This window comes from Pseudophryne corroboree, chromosome 3 (assembly GCF_028390025.1).
Source record: "Pseudophryne corroboree isolate aPseCor3 chromosome 3, aPseCor3.hap2, whole genome shotgun sequence".
Lineage (NCBI taxonomy): Eukaryota > Metazoa > Chordata > Amphibia > Anura > Myobatrachidae > Pseudophryne > Pseudophryne corroboree.
The window spans coordinates 223,633,747-223,654,091 of NC_086446.1; the positions used below are offsets into that span (position 1 = coordinate 223,633,747).

Here is a 20,345-nt window from a genome sequence, read left to right on the forward strand (position 1 = left end):
TTCATTCATTCATCTGATGGGGGAACAAAACACTTCTTTTTCTCCCCAAAAATAAAACCCCTTTTATGTGGTACTTGGGTTCATGTCAGAAATGCGTAACACATTTTTCATTGCCGAGATCATGTAACGGATGTTCCTAGTGGATTGTGTAAATGTCTCAACCTCGTCGACACTGGAGTCAGACTCCGTGTCGACATCTGTGTCTGCCATCTGAGGTAACGGGCGCTTTTTTGAGCCCCTGATGGCCTTTGAAACGCCTGGGCAGGCGCGGGCTGAGAAGCCGGCTGTCCCACAGCTGTTTTAAGTCATCCAGCCTTCTATGTAAAGAGTTGACATTGTCGGTTAATACCTTCCACCTATCCATCCACTCTGGTGTCGGCCCCACAGGGGGTGACATCCCATTTATCGGCCTCTGCTCCACCTCCTCGTAACCTTCCTCATCCCACATGTCGACACAGCCGTACCAACACACAGCACACACACAGGGAATGCTCTGACTGAGGACAGGACCCCACAAAGTCCTTTGGGGAGACAGAGAGAGAGTATGCCAGCACACACCAGAGCGCTATATAATGCAGGGATTGACACTATAACTGAGTGATTTTTCCCCCCAATAGCTGCTTGTATAAACAATATTGCGCCTAAATTTAGTGCCCCCCCTCTCTTTTTAACCCTTTGAGCCTGAAAACTACAGGGGAGAGCCTGGGGAGCTGTCTTCCAGCTGCACTGTGAAGAGAAAATGGCGCCAGTGTGCTGAGGGAGATAGCTCCGCCCCTTTTTCGCAGACTTTTCTCCCGCTTTTTAATGGATTCTGGCAGGGGTATTTATCACATATATAGCCTCTGGGGCTATATATTGTGATATATTTGCCAGCCAAGGTGTTTATATTGCTGCTCAGGGCGCCCCCCCTCCCCCCCCCCCGCCCAGCGCCCTGCACCCTCAGTGACCGGAGTGTGAAGTGTGTATGAGGAGCAATGGCGCACAGCTGCAGTGCTGTGCGCTACCTTGGTGAAGACTGATGTCTTCTGCCGCCGATTTTCCGGACTCTTCTTGCTTCTGGCTCTGTAAGGGGGCCGGCGGCGCGGCTCCGGGACCGAACATCAATGGCCGGTTCCATGCGGTCGATCCCTCTGGAGCTAATGGTGTCCAGTAGCCTAAGAAGCCCAAGCTACCACCAGTTAGGTAGGTTTGCTTCTTCTCCCCTTAGTCCCTCGGGTGCAGTGAGTCTGTTGCCAGCAGATCTCACTGTAAAATAAAAAACCTAAAATATACTTTCTTTCTAGGAGCTCAGGTGTGCATCCAGCTCAGCCGGGCACAAGAATCTAACTGGGGTCTGGAGGAGGGTCTTAGTGGGAGGAGCCAGTGCACACCAGGTAGTCCTAAAGCTTTCTTTAGTTGTGCCCAGTCTCCTGCGGAGCCGCTAATCCCCATGGTCCTTACGGAGTCCCAGCATCCACTTAGGACGTCAGAGAAAAAGGTAGTGGCAAATACCATGGAGAACACAGTCCTTGTAACATACGCTCCCAGTTGTGGCTGCGAGCGCAGAACGGATGCATGCAACTCCTGTTACTTTAAAAACGTGCATTAATGTTTCTTACATGAAACTTTCATTTGTGCTCAGCTCCACGTTATAATAACTATACGTCCAAAGTTACAGCCATGCTAGAGGAATATTCCGATTTCTTTTTATATATATTTTTTTTATTTTCCTTTGTTTTTCCAAATGATAAATACATAGAAATACATATTTTGACTTTTTAGGTTTGTTTTCACTAAAATTACAGGAAACCTAGAATTACAATACAGTGAATCTTTAAATATATTTTTTGACATAACATTTACATAGAGATTTTTTTTTTTGCACTAAAACTGACAGACCACCATCTTGATTAAGCCTATAGCTGTCAGCACAGCTGCTGGATATAGTCTTTCAGGACTGACTATGTGGTACAAGGACTTCAGTGTTCAGAACCAGTGAAACGTTCCACTCTCCTACCAAAACGTGCCCACTTTAGGAGGTCCAAATGCAAAGATTCACAAGACTGGATGTCCAAAATGACTGAAAGTACAGTTCCGAAGATTGGAAGTTATTTCCGTACAGTCCAAATTATTTTTTACAATGACAGATGTGTCGAAGAACCCTTAATATGCTCCCAGTTGTTATATAAAGCATAGATACTTGTAAGTGCTAAGCCGGCAAGTCCACCACGGGCGATTCCACGCAATCCAGCTAAGAGACAAAAATGAAAGAAAAAGTTATTTTCCAAAAATTCAAAATCTAGTACTAGGAGAGGAAAGAACCAGTCCTTTTCAGATATAACTCAGGTGTCCAAATACCCCCTGCCACATTTTGATACATCATACAATTTAATTTCTATAAATGTAAAACAAAATTAATGAAAAATGTTAGAATCAAATGCCCTACCACACAACATGAAAACGTATGTTCTAAAACACAACTCAATTTTGTAGTTGCCAATTAAAATGAAGAAAAACCTGAAATACTGTATAGAGCCAGTCAATAAATTATCTTCCAACATGAATAGTGCAATGTGCCATATGACTGCATATTTGGGTCATTTCTTGGTGCATTATCCCACAATTCTAAGAAGCTTTCTCCTTGAATGCATATACTCGCATCAAGCAGTTATAAGATGGCATTGGCAGGAACATCCTTGCTAGTTATTTACTGGTTTGTGTTACTACACATTTCTCTGTTAATTTGGACAGGAAACCTAACAGAACTTGACAGCGAGGCAGTTTTTGTTCCTCTAGCTCTTTGCCCTTTTTACTGGTTATAATATAGCAATTGGTCTTTCTTTTGGCATTAATGTGTGGGGATGGATCTATAGGAAGAGAAGGGCCTCCCATGGGATGTATTACCTGTTTGGAGGATTCAAGGGCCAATGACAGAAGCATGTATAAGTGATGGATCGCTTACACAGAGCAGCAAAGGTTATGCAACATTACTTAACTTATGCAAATAGGGGATAATTCACAGGTAGCTTATTAAAGTGATTAAGTAATCTGACCGACCATCTCTATCCTATATAATGACAGGCTAGCGCTGCTGCTCACCTCTAAGGGAGGAATTCAAGTGTTGTGAGCACCGGCAGCACTAGATGGTGCCTGACGGAGCAATTCAAGTGTTGCTCCGTTCAGGAACGTACATTATTATGTTGTTCCATCAATTTGACTGGCTGATAACTAGTACCAAAATAAATAACAAGTAACCAGGATTTTTTCCCTACTTAGACATGTGAAATGATGTTTTGCCTTTAAGCGTGCTGAACGACATTCCAGGGAGTTTCTGCTTTCTTTAAATAGCAGATGTTTTTTTTTAATTTGCATTTATCCAGTAGTCTGGAATTCTGATAACGTATGAAAAGTAAACCACACATATTGATATTTAGTTATACACCTTTTCTTATTGAATCACATGAAAGCTTAGTTTTACTGTTCCTATACAGCTTGTCCTCACTGAAGGCAACTCCCTGCCTGTACAGTTATCTTGGGCTGAACTGCTCCCACCAATGATGTGCTTATCGTGATATCATCCGTCTAGGCAGCTTTTTCCACTTTGCGTTTCTATTCTTATCAGTAATGAGCAGCAGTGAGTGCTAAACAGCCCTGTCAGTGTGGTCATAATTCATCTTTTCACCAGTCTATGGCCTTTTATGCACCGCAATGGTCAAACAATGAGAACAGTTTAAAGCAATAGAAAAGTCATCTACCACTCATAAGTTCCTGACTTAGCACATACTGATGCAATTAAGGGAAAGGTTTATCATGCCAACAGTAATAAAAAGTTTTCACTTTTAAATTCCAGAGCACCAGTGAATGCTCCGAATCTGCACATTACACTGCTGATAACCAGGTATTGGTCTGGATAACAATGTGCATTTAGAAAACCGTCCGGGCAAACATTCTCAATGAACTAAATAAGCTATAGTTTTTCAGTTTTACTTTTAAAACAATAAAATCCTCTTTTTCTAAAGAGAAACTTTGCCCTTTCTTGTGTGCTATCACCTGCAGATCCAATTTAATCTGGATATTCTGTAAGAGTGGATGATTTTAGAACTACGTTATACTGTACCTATGAGATCTGTCAATACGTGGAAGAACAGAGTTAAGGGGGGTACTCACAGAGCGATATTCTAAGCAATCTGACTAGATTGCTTAGAATTTCAGCATGATCGCTCTGTGTGTACCCCCTACAGCGATAGCTGCACATCGCTATCGCTGGTGCTAGATTGGCCTGCATGCAGGCCTATCTAGCAGGTCGCTCACTTCACCTGCTGGGTGAAATCAGCAGCCCCCGTCTCCCCCCACACGCTCAGCACACATCGCGCTGTGCTGGGCAGGGGGAGAGATGTGTGCTGAGCGAACCGCTAAGCACACATCTCTCCCACATCGGCCCATCTATATGGGCCTTTAGGGTGGTTTCCTATTAGCCACAGTAAATTACTACAGCTAAAAGGTCTCGCCTGGGGCTATCCTATTTGCAGAGACAAACTGGTGCGAGCCACAGGCTTATCAGAGATTTTGTTTCACCTGCCGCAGACAGGCGAAAGCAAGTCCCCAGAAACGTTTCACTGAACCTGCGTGTTTGAGAGAAAAGGCATTTTTTTCCCGTTTTTACGGGCAATCTGAAAAGCCTGTATTAAAAAAATAAATAAATGGTAAAACATCGGGAAAAAGGGTCAAATCCGGACGGTTGTCACACCAGATATTTTACCGCGCCTAATAGGATACTGCCCATAGTGTTTTCTGGTCAATAACAGTACTTGCCTATATTTCTATATTATACTTTAAACATATACACATACACACAAAAACCCACCCCCCACATTTAAATAGCTCCACAGCAAAAATAGGATTTTGGTACTTACCAGGTAAATCCTTTTCTTTGAATCCATAGGGGGCACTGGAGTACTCTTGGGATATGGACGGCTTCCGTAGGAAACAGGGCACTGAATATTTAAATTTAGAACACTCCACCCCTCCATATCCCAGAGTACCTCAGTGTTTTTTACTGAGCCGAACAGGAGCTATAGAGAGGTTGACAATGGAGTATTACATATAACCTAACGGACAACAATGAAGTTGACACATAACGTTACTGACAACGAAACAGTTGACACCATAACCAGCACTTGATAATTTGAACGAGTCGGTGAGAGTGTGTTACCATAAGATCCCCTGAACTTACCACAAACCAGGTAAAACTGCTCTGGATGGGCGTCCAGTGCCCCCTATGGATTCAAAGAAAAGGATTTACCTGGTAAGTACCAAAATCCTATTTTCTTTTTCATCCACTAGGGTCACTGGAGTACTCTTGGGACATACCAAAGCTTCCCCCGTGGGCGGGAGAGCTGTTTGGCACCTGTAACACTAGGCGGCCAAAGCTAGATGCCGATGCCGCAAACGTATCAAACTTGTAAAAGCGCACAAATGTGTGCACTGAAGACCATGTAGCCGCACGGCAAAGCTGCGTCGTAGAAGCTCCACGACCAGCTGCCCATGAAGTTCCCACAGAACGTGTGGAATGAGCAGTTACTGATGTAGGCGTCTGTAACCTAGCATTAAGGTAAGCCTGACGTATGGTCAGTTTTATCCATCTGAATATATGGTCTGCTTAGACGCTGGCGAACCCATTTTGGCAGCATCATAGAGAACAAACAACGTATCAGTCTTACGAACTGTAGACGTTCGGGATACATAAACGCGTAAAGCGCGTACCACATCCAGAGTTCCAGAATGTGCTGTTAACACAGGAACTACTATTGGTTGATTGATGTGAAAAGATGACACTACCTTTGGTAATTAAACGGGATTCGTCCGAAGTTCCGCTCTGTCATCATGAAACACCAAATACGGTGGCTTGCATGACAAGGCACCCAAATCTGAAACACGCCTTGCCGAAGCTAAGGCTAGAAAAAAAAATTGTTTTCCAAGTGAGAAACTTTATATCCGCTTGCTGTAAGGGTTCAAAATATGAAGACTAAGAAATCTAAAACCAGATTCAAGTCCCATGGCGCTGTAGGTGGAAAGAATGGAGGCTGTACTCTGAGTGCACCTTGCAGAAAAGTGTGTACCGACGGCAATAGAGCCAATCGTCTTTGAAAGTAAATTGACAACGCAGATACCTGCACCTTTAGTGTAGATAAATGCAGTCTTCCATCTAACCCGTCTGGAGAAATAACAAAAGACGGGATAACTTGAAAGCTGATGTCGGAAACTTCCGAGCTTCACACCAACCTATATAGGCACGCCAAATTCTGTAATAATGAGCTGCCGTAAGTGGCTTCCTAGCACGTAACATGGTTGGTATAACAGATTCCGGAATGCCCTCTCTTCTCAAGAGGGCGGTCTCAACAGCCACCCCGTCAAACGCAGCCGCGCTAAATCGGGGTAAAGGAACGGACCCTGTTGTAACAAGTCCGGACGTAGAGGGAGCGGCCAAGGATTGTCTGCGAGTAGTCCGTGGAGATCCGAGAACCAAGCTCTTCGAGGCCAATGAGGAGCCACTAGTATGACTGTGACAGACTCTCTTTTGATCCGTTTTAGCACCAGAGGGAGCAGCGGAAACGGTGGAAACCGATACACTAGGCTGTATGGCCACGCGATTGTGAGAGCATCCACCGCCACTGCCTTAGGATCTCTCGTTCTGGACACATACTGGAGTGTTTGGTGATTGTGGCGAGACGCCATCAGGTCCACCTGAGGGTAACCCCACCGCTGAACCAACATGTGAAACACCTCTGGATTTAATGCCCATTTTCCTGGATGAAAATCCCGACGGCTGAGATAATCCGCCTCCCAGTTGTCCACTCCTGGAATGAACACTGCCGACAATATCACCTGGTGGTATTCTGCCCAATTAAGGATTCGAGCTACTTCCCGCATTGCCATGCGGCTTCTCGTTCCTCCTTGTTTGTTGATGTATGCGACTGCCGTTGCGTTGTCTGACTGCACTTGGACAGTCTGAGAGCGAAGCATGTGTACTGCTTGTCGTAGTGCATTGTAAATTGCGCGAAGTTCCAGGACATTTATAGACAGCAATCTTTCGTGATCCGCCCAGAGACCCTGGAGTTGACAATTTTGAACTACGGCTCCCCAACCTCTGAGACTCGCGTCCGTCGTTAGAATTATCCAATTCCAGCAGCCGAATAGTTTCCCTGCGGTTAAAATAAGAATTTACTTACCGATAATTCTATTTCTCATAGTCCGTAGTGGATGCTGGGACTCCGTAAGGACCATGGGGAATAGCGGCTCCGCAGGAGACTGGGCACAAAAATAAAAGCTTGAACTAGCTGGTGTGCACTGGCTCCTCCCCCTATGACCCTCCTCCAAGCCTCAGTTAGGATACTGTGCCCGGACGAGCGTACATAATAAGGAAGGATATTGAATCCCGGGTAAGACTCATACCAGCCACACCAATCACACCGTACAACCTGTGATCTGAACCCAGTTAACAGTATGATAAACGAAGGAGCCTCTGAAAAGATGGCTCACAACAATAATAACCCGAATTTTGTAACAATAACTATATACAAGTATTGCAGACAATCCGCACTTGGGATGGGCGCCCAGCATCCACTACGGACTATGAGAAATAGAATTATCGGTAAGTAAATTCTTATTTTCTCTAACGTCCTAAGTGGATGCTGGGACTCCGTAAGGACCATGGGGATTATACCAAAGCTCCCAAACGGGCGGGAGAGTGCGGATGACTCTGCAGCACCGAATGAGAGAACTCTAGGTCCTCCTCAGCCAGGGTATCAAATTTGTAGAATTTAGCAACCGTGTTTGCCCCTGACCAAGTAGCTGCTCGGCAAAGTTGTAAAGCCGAGACCCCTCGGGCAGCCGCCCAAGATGAGCCCACCTTCCTTGTGGAATGGGCTTTTACAGATTTTGGCTGTGGCAGGCCTGCCACAGAATGTGCAAGCTGAATTGTACTACAAATCCAACGAGCAATCGTCTGCTTAGAAGCAGGAGCACCCAGCTTGTTGGGTGCATATAGGATAAACAGCGAGTCAGATTTCCTGACTCCAGCCGTCCTGGAAATATATATTTTCAGGGCCCTGACTACGTCCAGTAACTTGGAGTCCTCCAAGGCCACAGTAGCCGCAGGCACCACAATAGGCTGGTTCACGTGAAACGCTGAAACCACCTTTGGGAGAAATTGAGGACGAGTCCTCAATTCTGCCCTATCCGTGTGAAAAATCAGGTAAGGGCTTTTAGAAGATAAAGCCGCCAATTCTGAGACACGCCTGGCTGAAGCCAGGGCTAACAGCATTACCACCTTCCATGTGAGATATTTTAATTCCACAGTGGTGAATGGTTCAAACCAATGTGATTTTAGGAACCCCAAAACCACCTTGAGATCCCAAGGTGCCACCGGGGGCACAAAAGGAGGCTGTATATGCAGTACCCCTTTGACAAACGTCTGGACTTCAGGCACTGAAGCCAGTTCTTTTTGGAAGAAAATCGACAGGGCCGAAATTTGAACCTTAATGGACCCTAATTTTAGGCCCATAGACAGTCCTGTTTGCAGGAAATGTAGGAAGCGACCCAGTTGAAATTCCTCTGTAGGGGCCTCTTTGGCCTCACACCACGCAACATATTTTCGCCAAATGCGGTGATAATGTTTCGCGGTTACATCCTTCCTGGCCTTTATCAGGGTAGGGATGACATCTTCTGGAATGCCTTTTTCCTTCAGGATCCGGCGTTCAACCGCCATGCCGTCAAACGCAGCCGCGGTAAGTCTTGGAACAGACAAGGTCCCTGCTGGAGCAGGTCCTTTCTTAGAGGTAGAGGCCACGGGTCCTCCGTGAGCATCTCTTGAAGTTCCGGGTACCAAGTCCTTCTTGGCCAATCCGGAACCACGAGTATAGTTCTTACTCCTCTCCTTTTTATGATTCTCAGTACTTTTGGTATGAGAAGCAGAGGAGGGAACACATACACTGACTGGTACACCCATGGTGTTACCAGAGCGTCCACCGCTATTGCCTGAGGGTCCCTTGACCTGGCGCAATATCTGTCCAGTTTTTTGTTGAGAGGGGACGCCATCATGTCCACCTTTGGTTTTTCCCAACGGTTTACCATCTCTTGGAAGACTTCTGGATGAAGTCCCCACTCCCCCGGGTGAAGGTCGTGTCTGCTGAGGAAGTCCGCTTCCCAGTTGTCCACTCCCGGAATGAACACTGCTGACAGTGCTAACACATGATTCTCCGCCCAGCGAAGAATCCTTGCAGCTTCTGCCATCGCCCTCCTGCTTCTCGTGCCGCCCTGTCTGTTTACGTGGGCGACTGACGTGATGTTGTCCGATTGGATCAATACCGCCTGACCCTGAAGCAGGGGTTTTGCTTGACTTAGGGCACTGTAAATGGCCCTTAGTTCCAGAATGTTTATATGAAGAGATGTTTCCATGCTTGACCACAAGCCCTGGAAATTTTGTCCCTGTGTGACTGCTCCCCAGCCTCTCAGGCTGGCATCTGTGGTCACCAGGATCCAATCCTGAATGCCGAATCTGCGGCCCTCTAGTAGATGAGCACTCTGCAGCCACCACAGAAGAGACACCCTTGTCCTTGGCGACAGGGTTATCCGCTGATGCATCTGAAGATGCGATCCGGACCATTTGTCTAGAAGATCCCACTGAAACGTTCTTGCATGGAATCTTCCGAATGGAATCGCTTCGTAAGAAGCCACCATTTTTCCCAGGACCCTCGTGCACTGATGCACTGACACCTGGCCTGGTTTTAGGAGATTCCCGACTAGCTCGGATAACTCCCTGGCCTTCTCCTCTGGGAGAAACACCTTTTTCTGGACTGTGTCCAGAATCATTCCTAGGAACAGGAGACGTGTCGTTGGAATCAGCTGCGATTTTGGAATATTTAGAATCCACCCGTGCTGACGTAACACTAACTGAAATAGTGCTACTCCGACTTCTAACTGTTCCCTGGACCTTGCCCTTATCAGGAGATCGTCCAAGTAAGGGATAATTAAAACGCCTTTTCTTCGAAGAAGAATCATAATTTCGGCCATTACCTTGGTAAAGACCCGAGGTGCCGTGGACAATCCAAACGGCAGCGTCTGAAACTGATAATGACAGTTTTGTACTACAAACCTGAGGTACCCTTGGTGAGAAGGGTAGATTGGGACGTGGAGATAAGCATCTTTGATGTCCAGAGACACCATATAGTCCCCTTCTTCCAGGTTTGCTATCACTGCTCTGAGTGACTCCATCTTGAATTTGAACCTCTTTATGTAAGTGTTCAAGGATTTTAGATTTAAAATTGGTCTCACCGAGCCGTCCGGCTTCGGTACCACAAACAGCGTGGAATAATACCCCTTTCCCTGTAGTAGGAGAGGTACCCTGATTATCACCTGCTGGGAATACAGCTTGTGAATGGCTTCCAAAACTGCCTCCCTGTCGGAGGGAGACTTTGGTAGAGCAGACTTCAGGAACCGGCGAGGGGGAGACGTCTCGAATTCCAGTTTGTACCCCTGTGATACTACCTGCAGAATCCAGGGGTCCACTTGCGAGTGAGCCCACTGCGCGTTGAAATTTTTGAGACGGGCCCCCACCGTGTCCGAGTCCGCTTGTAAAGCCCCAGCGTCATGCTGAAGACTTGGCAGAAGCAGAGGAGGGCTTCTGCTCCTGGGAAGAGGCTGCCTGGTGCAGTCTTTTTCCTCTTCCTCTGCCCCGGGGCAGAAATGAGTGGCCTTTTGCCCGCCTGTACTTATGGGAACGAAAGGACTGAGTTTGAAAAGACGGTGTCTTTTTCTGCTGAGAGGTGACCTGGGGTAAAAAGGTTGACTTTCCGGCCGTTGCCGTGGCCACCAGGTCCGATAGACCGGCCCCAAATAACTCCTCCCCTTTAAACGGCAATACTTCCATATGTCGTTTGGAATCCGCATCCCCTGACCACTGTCGCGTCCATAACGCTCTTCTGGCAGAAATGGACATAGCACTCACTCTTGATGCCAGGGTGCAAATATCCCTCTGTGCATCACGCATATATAGTAATGCATCCTTCAAATGCTCTATAGTTAGTAATATACTGTCCCTATCCAGGGTACCAATATTTTCAGTCAGGGAATCCGACCACGCAACTCCAGCACTGCACATCCAGGCTGATGCGATTGCTGGTCGCAGTATAACACCAGTATGTGTGTATGTACCCTTCAGGATATTTTCCAGCCTTCTATCCGCTGGTTCTTTGAGGGCGGCCGTATCAGGAGACGGTAACGCTACTTGTTTAGATAAACGTGCGAGCGCTTTATCTACTCTAGGGGGTGTTTCCCAACGCGCCCTAACCTCTGGCGGGAAAGGGTATAGTGCCAATAATTTATTAGAAATTAGCACTTTTTTATCGGGGGAAACCCACGCTTTATCACACACCTCATTTAATTCATCTGACTCCGGAAAAGCTACTGGTAGTTTTTTCACTCCCCACATAATACCCTTCTTTGTGGTACTTGTAGTGTCAGAAATGTTCAATGCCTCCTTCATTGCCGTGATCATGTAACGTGTGGCCCTACTGGACATTACGTTTGTCTCCTCACCGTCGACACTGGACTCAGTATCCGTGTCTGGGTCTGTGTCGACCCACTGAGGTAACGGGCGTTTTATCGCCCCTGACGGTGTCTGAGACGGCTGTCTCATGTCAACAGTTTTTTGTAAAGTGCTGACATTGTCACGTAGTTCTTTAAATACAACCATCCAGTCAGGTGTCGACTCCCTAGGGGGTGACATCACTAATACAGGCAATTGCTCTGCTTCCACATCATTTTCCTCCTCATACATGTCGACACAATCGTACCGACACCCAGCACACACACAGGGAATGCTCTGATAGAGGACAGGACCCCGCTAGCCCTTTGGGGAGACAGAGGGAGAGTTTGCCAGCACACACCAGAGCGCTATATATATCTATAGGGATAACCTTATATAAGTGTTACTCCCTTTATAGCTGCTGTTTATAATTTAGCTGCCAATAGTGCCCCCCCTCTCTCGTTTTTACCCTGATTCTGTAGGGACTGCAGGGGAGAGTCAGGGAGCCGTCCTTCCAGCGGAACTGTGAGGGAAAATGGCGCTTGTGTGCTGAGGAGATAGGCTCCGCCCCTTCACGACGGCCTTATCTCCCGCTTTTTTCTGGAAAACTGGCAGGGGTTAAATACATCCATATAGCCCAGGAGCTATATGTGATGTATTTCTTTTGCCATCCTAAGGTATTTCTGTTTTTATTGCGTCTCAGGGCGCTCCCCCCCAGCGCCCTGCACCCTCAGTGACCGGAGTGTGAAGTGTGCTGAGAGCAACGGCGCACAGCTGCAGTGATGTGCGCTACCTTAGTTGAAGACAGGAACGTCTTCTGCTGCCGATTTCACCGGACCTCTTCGTTCTTCTGGCTCTGTAAGGGGGCCGGCGGCGCGGCTCCGGGACCCATCCAGGCTGAACCTGTGATCGTCCCTCTGGAGCTAATGTCCAGTAACCTAAGAAACCCAATCCACTCTGCACGCAGGTGAGTTCGTTTCTTCTCCCCTTAGTCCCACGATGCAGTGAGCCTGTTGCCAGCAGGACTCACTGAAAATAAAAAACCTAAAATAAACTTTTACTCTAAGCAGCTCAGGAGAGCCACCTAGCATGCACCCTTCTCGTTCGGGCACAAAAATCTAACTGAGGCTTGGAGGAGGGTCATAGGGGGAGGAGCCAGTGCACACCAGCTAGTTCAAGCTTTTACTTTTGTGCCCAGTCTCCTGCGGAGCCGCTATTCCCCATGGTCCTTACGGAGTCCCAGCATCCACTTAGGACGTTAGAGAAATTGTGTTCCTTGAGCCACCAGAGTAGAGACACCCTTGCCGACAACCTCACCCTGTGGTGAATCTGCAGATGCGAGCCCGACCACTGTGCGAGCACATCCAGTTGAAAAGGACGCGAGTGAATTCTTCCGAACTGAAGCGCTTCGAAAGCCGCCACCATTGTTCCTTAGAGGCGAATGCACAAATGTACAGAGACTGTGCGTGGCTTGAGCACTAATTGTACTAGATGGCGAATAATCTGTACTTTCTGTTGTGGTAGGTAAATTCTTTGATTTACCGTCTCGAAAATCATACCTAGGAATTGAAGGCGTTGAGACGGAATGAGATGTGATTTTTTTGAAGTTGACAATCCAACCGTGGTGAACTAGTACACTGTACGTTAGTAGCGCATGTTGGAGAAGCATCTGTTGAGACGGGGCTTTGATGAGCAGATCGTCTAAATACGGAACTATTGTCACTCCCAGGGATCTGAGATGAGCTATCATCACAGACATCACTTTGGTGAATACCCGAGGCGCTGACGATAGGCCAAACGGTAGAGCCTGAAACTGGTAATGGTTTTGGCGTATTGCAAACCGCAAGAACCTCTGATGAGGCTGCCAAATCAGAATGTGTAAGTACGCATCCTTGAGATCTAGCGCAATCATGAATTCCTTTGGCTCTAAACTTGCAATCACTGAGCGCAGAGATTCCATCTTGAATCTGTAGTAAGTTACGTACTGATTGAAACCCTTTAAGTTCAATATTGGCCTGACTGAGCCATCCGGCTTCGGGACCACAAACAGACTGGAATAATAACCCTGACCCTGTTGGTGTACAGGGACCGGAATCAAAACTGCTGCATCCAGTAGGGACTGAATGGCAATTTGCAGAACCGCCCTCTTGTCGTCCGACAGAGGCAGTCCTGTCTTGAAAAACCGCAGTGGCGGAAGACAGTCGAACTCTATTTTATAACCTCTTAACACTAAATTGCGGATCCACCCATCCGCGGATGTCTGGAACCACGCCAAATGGAATGTCTGAAGGCGTGCTCCCACAATCGGAGAACCGAGATGGGCTGGTAGCCCGTCATGCCACTGGCTTGTCGGTAACCTTAGCGTCCTGACGACTTGTGTTGGTTTGTTGGAAACCACGTCCACAACCACGTCTACCAGGCGTGGCTGTTCCTCTGCCACGTCCGCGAAAGACTGAGGTCTAAAGGATTTGAACGCAGGTCCAGAGTACCTCCGTCTTGGTACCGGTGGAGGCAATGGTAAGAAAACCGACTTTCCTCCCGTAGCCTCAGAAATCCATGTGTCCAATTCAGGACCAAACAACTTCTTGCCACCGTAAGGTAACGCCTCTATACCTCGTTTGACCTCTGCCCCCGCTTGCCAAGAACGCAGCCAGAGTGCTCGTCGTGCCGTAACTAGAGACGATGAAATACGAGAAGTGAGCTGACAGACGTTAGTAGAAGCTGTACAGAGATACTCCGCAGCCTCACACATTTGATCAGCAAGAAGTATAAGGTGTTCGTCATGTAGGGCAGACTTGAGTTCTGTTATCCATACTATAAGCGCCTTAGTGACCCAGATACCAACCAAGCCAGGTCTCAGCAGCACTCCTGCTGCTACATACGTGGACTTTAGCATAGTTTCTATTTTGCGATCTGAAGGGTCTTTAAGCGTAGTAGCCGCTGGCACTGGTATGGTTAATTTCTTTGTAAGCTTCGACACTGACGAATCAACTATTGGTGGATTCTCCCATGTACATGTCACAGAGTCTGGAAACGGGTAACTAGACTTAAATCTGCGAGGTATAGAAAACAGTTTATCTGGAGTCTGTCTTGTTTCTACTAACATCTTAAGAGACTCCGAAACAGAAAAACACATTGGAGTTCTCTGTCGTTTAGTAAATACGACCTGATCATTTGTCAGAGGCTCCTCAGTTTCTGTAAACTTCAGAGACTGACGCACCGCTCTGATGAGATTATCAATACCTGAGCTGTTAAAATCCTCACTATCTGACTCCACTTCGACCTCCTCACCCTCATCTTGTGCCGTGAGGTCTGGCATGGAATAGTCAGAATGCAACATAGCAGAAACTGGTAAATCATAAGACATATGAAATTTATCCCATCTACCCAAAATAGATTTGGACCTTTCGCAAGGCTGAGACGCCTCCGGTAGTTCTGGCGGTCTCACCCTAGACTCAGATCTTGCCGCTTCCCACTCTTGTCGAGCGGCGGTCAATTCTGATTGTAACCCAGCCAGTACATTGGCTAGCATTTCCCATGGAGGGTCCGGGGATGAAACTGGCTTTAACACCGGAGCAGAAATTGTATTCGTAACTGAATCCACAAAACATACTGGACATGTGGTAGATCCATCCGGTAACACACTGCTACAGACTTTGCAGTGATGCTTTTTAATTTTTGCTGGTGCCTTACTCATTATGGAGACAGACAATACACTACACAAAAAACAGACACTTTCACGACTCAGTAAAATAGTACGAAGGTGTCTCTCTCTCTCTCTATATATATATATATATATATATATATATATATATATATATATATATATATATATATATACACATACATATACATACATACAGGTTGAGTATCCCATATCCAAATATTCCGAAATACGGAATATTCCGAAATACGGAATTTTTTGAGTGAGATAGTGAAACCTTTGTTTTCTGATGGCTCAATGTATACAAACTTTGTTTAATACACAAAGTTATTAAAAATATTGTATTAAATTACCTTCAGGCTGTGTGTATAAGGTGTATATGAAACATAAATGAATTGTGTGAATGTACACACACTTTGTTTAATGCACAAAGTTATAAAAAATATTGGCTAAAATTACCTTCAGGCTGTGTGTATAAGGTGTATATGTAACATAAATGCATTCTGTGCTTAGACTTAGGTCCCATCACCATTATATCTCACTATGGTATGCAATTATTCCAAAATACGGAAAAATCCCATATCCAAAATACCTCTGGTCCCAAGCATTTTGGATAAGGGAGACTCAACCTGTAAAATATATATATATATCTGGCCAAGTGCAGTACACGTGGCCGGTACTATGAAATGTGATCCCAAATTCCCACTAACACCCCTGCGCCTCCGGTGGAGTAGAGATGTAGGACAGGAACGTTCTGGAATCACAGCAGGAAGACACAGGAAGCATGGTTAAAATGGGTGCCATGCTTAAAATCATAGTCACAGTACAGGTTACAATCACATAAACTGATATATAACTCTGTAGGCAAATCTGGTGTAATCATCCCTGCAGCCTAGCATACTGCTGTTGCTGCAGGTTATCCCCCCTCGTGCCGCTGATTGTACCCCTTGCAGTCTGTAATGCGCCCCCCCCCCCGTATGCTCCGTTGCGGATGCAGTATGCGGGCGGGCAGCGAGCAGCGCGTGGGGCCGCCAGCGGGAGCCGGGTAGCGCTGGAACAGACAACGGGGAGCGCGCCCTGAAGCGCTCTGAGCAGCGGCTGCAGGCGGACTGTAGAGGGATCCCAGCGCCATCAGCTTTAAACCTTTGTCCCCACACAGCGGGGCGGCAACGGGAGCTGACCGCCCTGTTCAACATACCTTGACTCCTGCTGCTGTGGTGAGGCTCCGACGGGGCTTCTCTGCAAGCGCCGGCCAGCCTGTGCAGGAGGTCTGTATGGCTGTGAGGGTGCTTATTTATTGAGGACCGACACGCCACAGCTGCTAGTAGCAGCTTGCACTATCCCTGACCCTGCCTTTTGGAAGGGGGAAAGGGATGTGTATGAAAAAAGAAAGAAAAATATTCAAAAGAATTGTGGACCAAGCCACAGACCTGTTGCTACTTCGAGCACAGAAAAAACACTGAGGTACTCTGGGATATGGAGGGGTGGAGTGTTCTAAATTTAAATATTCAGTGCCCTGTTTCCTACGGAAGCCGTCCATATCCCAAGAGTACTCCAGTGACCCCTAGTGGATGAAAAAGAAATATAAAATTCACTAGAGGACACAGTTGTAGAAAACACATTTATCAATCCCTTGTAAATTCTGAATATCAATCACTTCCTTAACCTCTCTCACTTCACAATGTGGACTCACTTGATAAAATGAAAAAAATATTTTGATTAAGAGGGGCTGGGGGGAGGGGGAAGAAGGTTCCTGGTAAGCTGTTGTAATCATGTGCACTTCCAGACTAATGCCAAGCAGCCAAGGCAGGCCATCAGCAGTTTCAGAGAAGAGCAGTGCAGCACAAGACTGGGGTCACATGTCACTAGAACAGCGACAGTGACGACCAGTGTAAGCAGCAGCACATTCATCTACCAGCAGTGTAACACTATCACAGGTATGGGATAAAAACTTGGACAGCTGACTACTGCTGGAAACTAATCTACAACAACCTGCTGGGTCAGATGGAACATATACCAGGAGAATGATTGCTTGGCTTGTGAAATACAGACACACTTCTATCTCCTCTCAGAACATGGAAGCGGTGACTAACACCTGACACTACAGGGCAAAATAAATTGCACACATTCAGAGAAAACATGGAAATACTCGAACACATACACTTTACTATTTAGTGTGCCAGAGGTAGCTAATTTTATATCTATCTATCTCTATATCCACAACACATATACACACACACACACACACACACACACACACACATTACTAGATAATATACCGTGGGCCAGTTCAACCAGATATGACGGCCACCCATCTCAGATTTTCACGAAAATGTTTTAATTATTGTAAAGCGCAACGGAATATACTGCGCTATATAAGAAATTGTTAATAGTCGAGAACAAAACAATTTCTGCCAAATATCTCGACTGTCTGACCACTAGTTTCCGAAATACTGATTTTTTAATTTATTAAACGATTAACTAATTGCAGTTTATGCATTCCAGTTTATTTGAAGCATCATGGGTGTTTAAGGAATCACCATGAAATTGGAATCCTTTTTTGGTAACTTTTCCTCTTGAAATAAAAAATCCAAGCCAATATCACTTTGTTTTGAGTTGCAGCAAAAAAAATGCAAGCTTTTGGAACAGAATTAAAAACGCAAGGTTAAATCAACATTAGATAACCAAATGTATACAGTACAACCACCAAAAAAAAAATAAGAATTTACTTACCGATAATTCTATTTCTCGGAGTCCGTAGTGGATGCTGGGGTTCCTGAAAGGACCATGGGGAATAGCGGCTCCGCAGGAGACAGGGCACAAAAAGTAAAGCTTTACGATCAGGTGGTGTGTACTGGCTCCTCCCCCTATGACCCTCCTCCAAGCCTCAGTTAGGATACTGTGCCCGGACGAGCGTACACAATAAGGAAGGATTTATGAATCCCGGGTAAGACTCATACCAGCCACACCAATCACACCGTACAACCTGTGATCTAAACCCAGTTAACAGTATGATAACAGAGGAGCCTCTGAAAGATGGCTCCCTACAACAATAACCCGAATTAGGTAACAATAACTATGTACAATTATTGCAGATAATCCGCACTTGGGATGGGCGCCCAGCATCCACTACGGACTCCGAGAAATAGAATTATTGGTAAGTAAATTCTTATTTTCTCTATCGTCCTAGTGGATGCTGGGGTTCCTGAAAGGACCATGGGGATTATACCAAAGCTCCCAAACGGGCGGGAGAGTGCGGATGACTCTGCAGCACCGAATGAGAGAACTCCAGGTCCTCCTTAGCCAGGGTATCAAATTTGTAGAATTTTACAAACGTGTTCTCCCCCGACCACGTAGCCACTCGGCAGAGTTGTAATGCCGAGACCCCTCGGGCAGCCGCCCAAGAAGAACCCACCTTCCTTGTGGAGTGGGCTTTTACCGATTTTGGCTGTGGCAGGCCTGCCACAGAATGTGCAAGCTGAATCGTACTACAAATCCAGCGAGCAATAGTCTGCTTAGACGCAGGAGCGCCCAACTTGTTGGGAGCATATAGTATAAACAGTGAGTCAGATTTCCTGACTCCAGCTGTCCTTGAAATGTATATTTTTAAAGCTCTGACAACGTCCAACAACTTGGAGTCCTCCAAGTCGCTTGTAGCCGCAGGCACTACAATAGGCTGGTTCAGATGAAATGCTGACACCACCTTAGGGAGAAAATGCGGACGAGTCCGCAGTTCTGCCCTGTCCGAATGGAAAATCAGATATGGGCTTTTGTAAGATAAAGCTGCCAGTTCTGACACTCTCCTGGCCGAAGCCAGGGCTAGTAGCATGGTCACTTTCCATGTGAGATATTTCAAATCCACAGTTTTTAGTGGTTCAAACCAATGAGATTTGAGAAAGTCCAAAACAACATTGAGATCCCACGGTGTCACTGGAGGCACCACAGGGGGCTGTATATGCAGCACTCCCTTAACAAAAGTCTGGACTTCAGGAACTGAAGCCAATTCTTTCTGGAAGAAAATCGACAGGGCCGAAATTTGAACCTTAATAGATCCCAATTTGAGACCCATAGACAATCCTGATTGCAGGAAATGTAGGAATCGACCCAGTTGAAATTCCTCCGTCGGAGCACTCCGATCCTCGCACCACGCAACATATTTTCGCCAAATGCGGTGATAATGTTGCGCGGTTACTTCCTTCCTTGCTTTAATCAAAGTAGGAATGACTTCTTCCGGCATGCCTTTTTCCTTTAGGATCCGGCGTTCAACCGCCATGCCGTCAAACGCAGCCGCGGTAAGTCTTGAAACAGACAGGGACCCTGCTGAAGCAAGTCCCTTCTCAGAGGTAGAGGCCACGGATCTTCCGTGATCATCTCTTGAAGTTCCGGGTACCAAGTCCTTCTTAGCCAATCCGGAACCACTAGTATCGTTCTTACGCCTCTTTGCCGTATAATTCTCAATACTTTTGGTATGAGAGGCAGAGGAGGAAACACATACACCGACTGGTACACCCAAGGCGTTACCAGCGCGTCCACAGCTATTGCCTGCGGATCTCTTGACCTGGCAATACCTGTCCAGTTTTTTGTTGAGGCGAGACGCCATCATGTCCACCATTGGTCTTTCCCAACGGGTTACCAGCATGTGGAAAACTTCTGGATGAAGACCCCACTCTCCCGGGTGAAGGTCGTGTCTGCTGAGGAAGTCTGCTTCCCAGTTGTCCACTCCCGGGATGAACACTGCTGACAGTGCTATCACATGATTCTCTGCCCAGCGAAGAATCCTTGCAGCTTCTGCCATTGCACTCCTGCTTCTTGTGCCGCCCTGTCTGTTCACATGGGCGACTGCCGTGATGTTGTCCGACTGGATCAACACCGGTTTTCCTTGAAGCAGAGGTTCTGCCTGGCTTAGAGCATTGTAGATTGCTCTTAGTTCCAGAATGTTTATGTGAAGAGACGTTTCCAGGCTCGACCACACGCCCTGGAAGTTTCTTCCTTGTGTGACTGCTCCCCAGCCTCTCAGGCTGGCGTCCGTGGTCACCAGGATCCAATCCTGTATGCCGAATCTGCGGCCCTCCAATAGATGAGCACTCTGCAACCACCACAGAAGAGATACCCTTGTCC

The 20,345-nt window shown here is 46.6% G+C and overlaps 1 protein-coding gene and 1 non-coding gene across 2 annotated transcripts in view; both read right to left on the reverse strand.

Moving 5' to 3' along the window:
* Nucleotides 1-1,679: 1,679 nt before the first annotated feature.
* The window catches only part of LOC135055149 (mitochondrial import inner membrane translocase subunit Tim23), a 109,241-nt gene continuing 90,575 nt past the window's right edge, over nucleotides 1,680-20,345 (reverse strand). The window contains exon 7 of the mRNA XM_063958850.1: nucleotides 1,680-2,230. Coding sequence (XP_063814920.1) covers nucleotides 2,115-2,230 — 116 coding nt within the window. The 3' untranslated portion in view covers nucleotides 1,680-2,114. The remainder of the gene's footprint in view (nucleotides 2,231-20,345) is intronic.
* Nucleotides 16,999-17,202, reverse strand: LOC134899977 (small nucleolar RNA SNORA74). Its single transcript, XR_010173500.1, has one exon. It is a non-coding gene; the product is annotated as a small nucleolar RNA SNORA74 (small nucleolar RNA).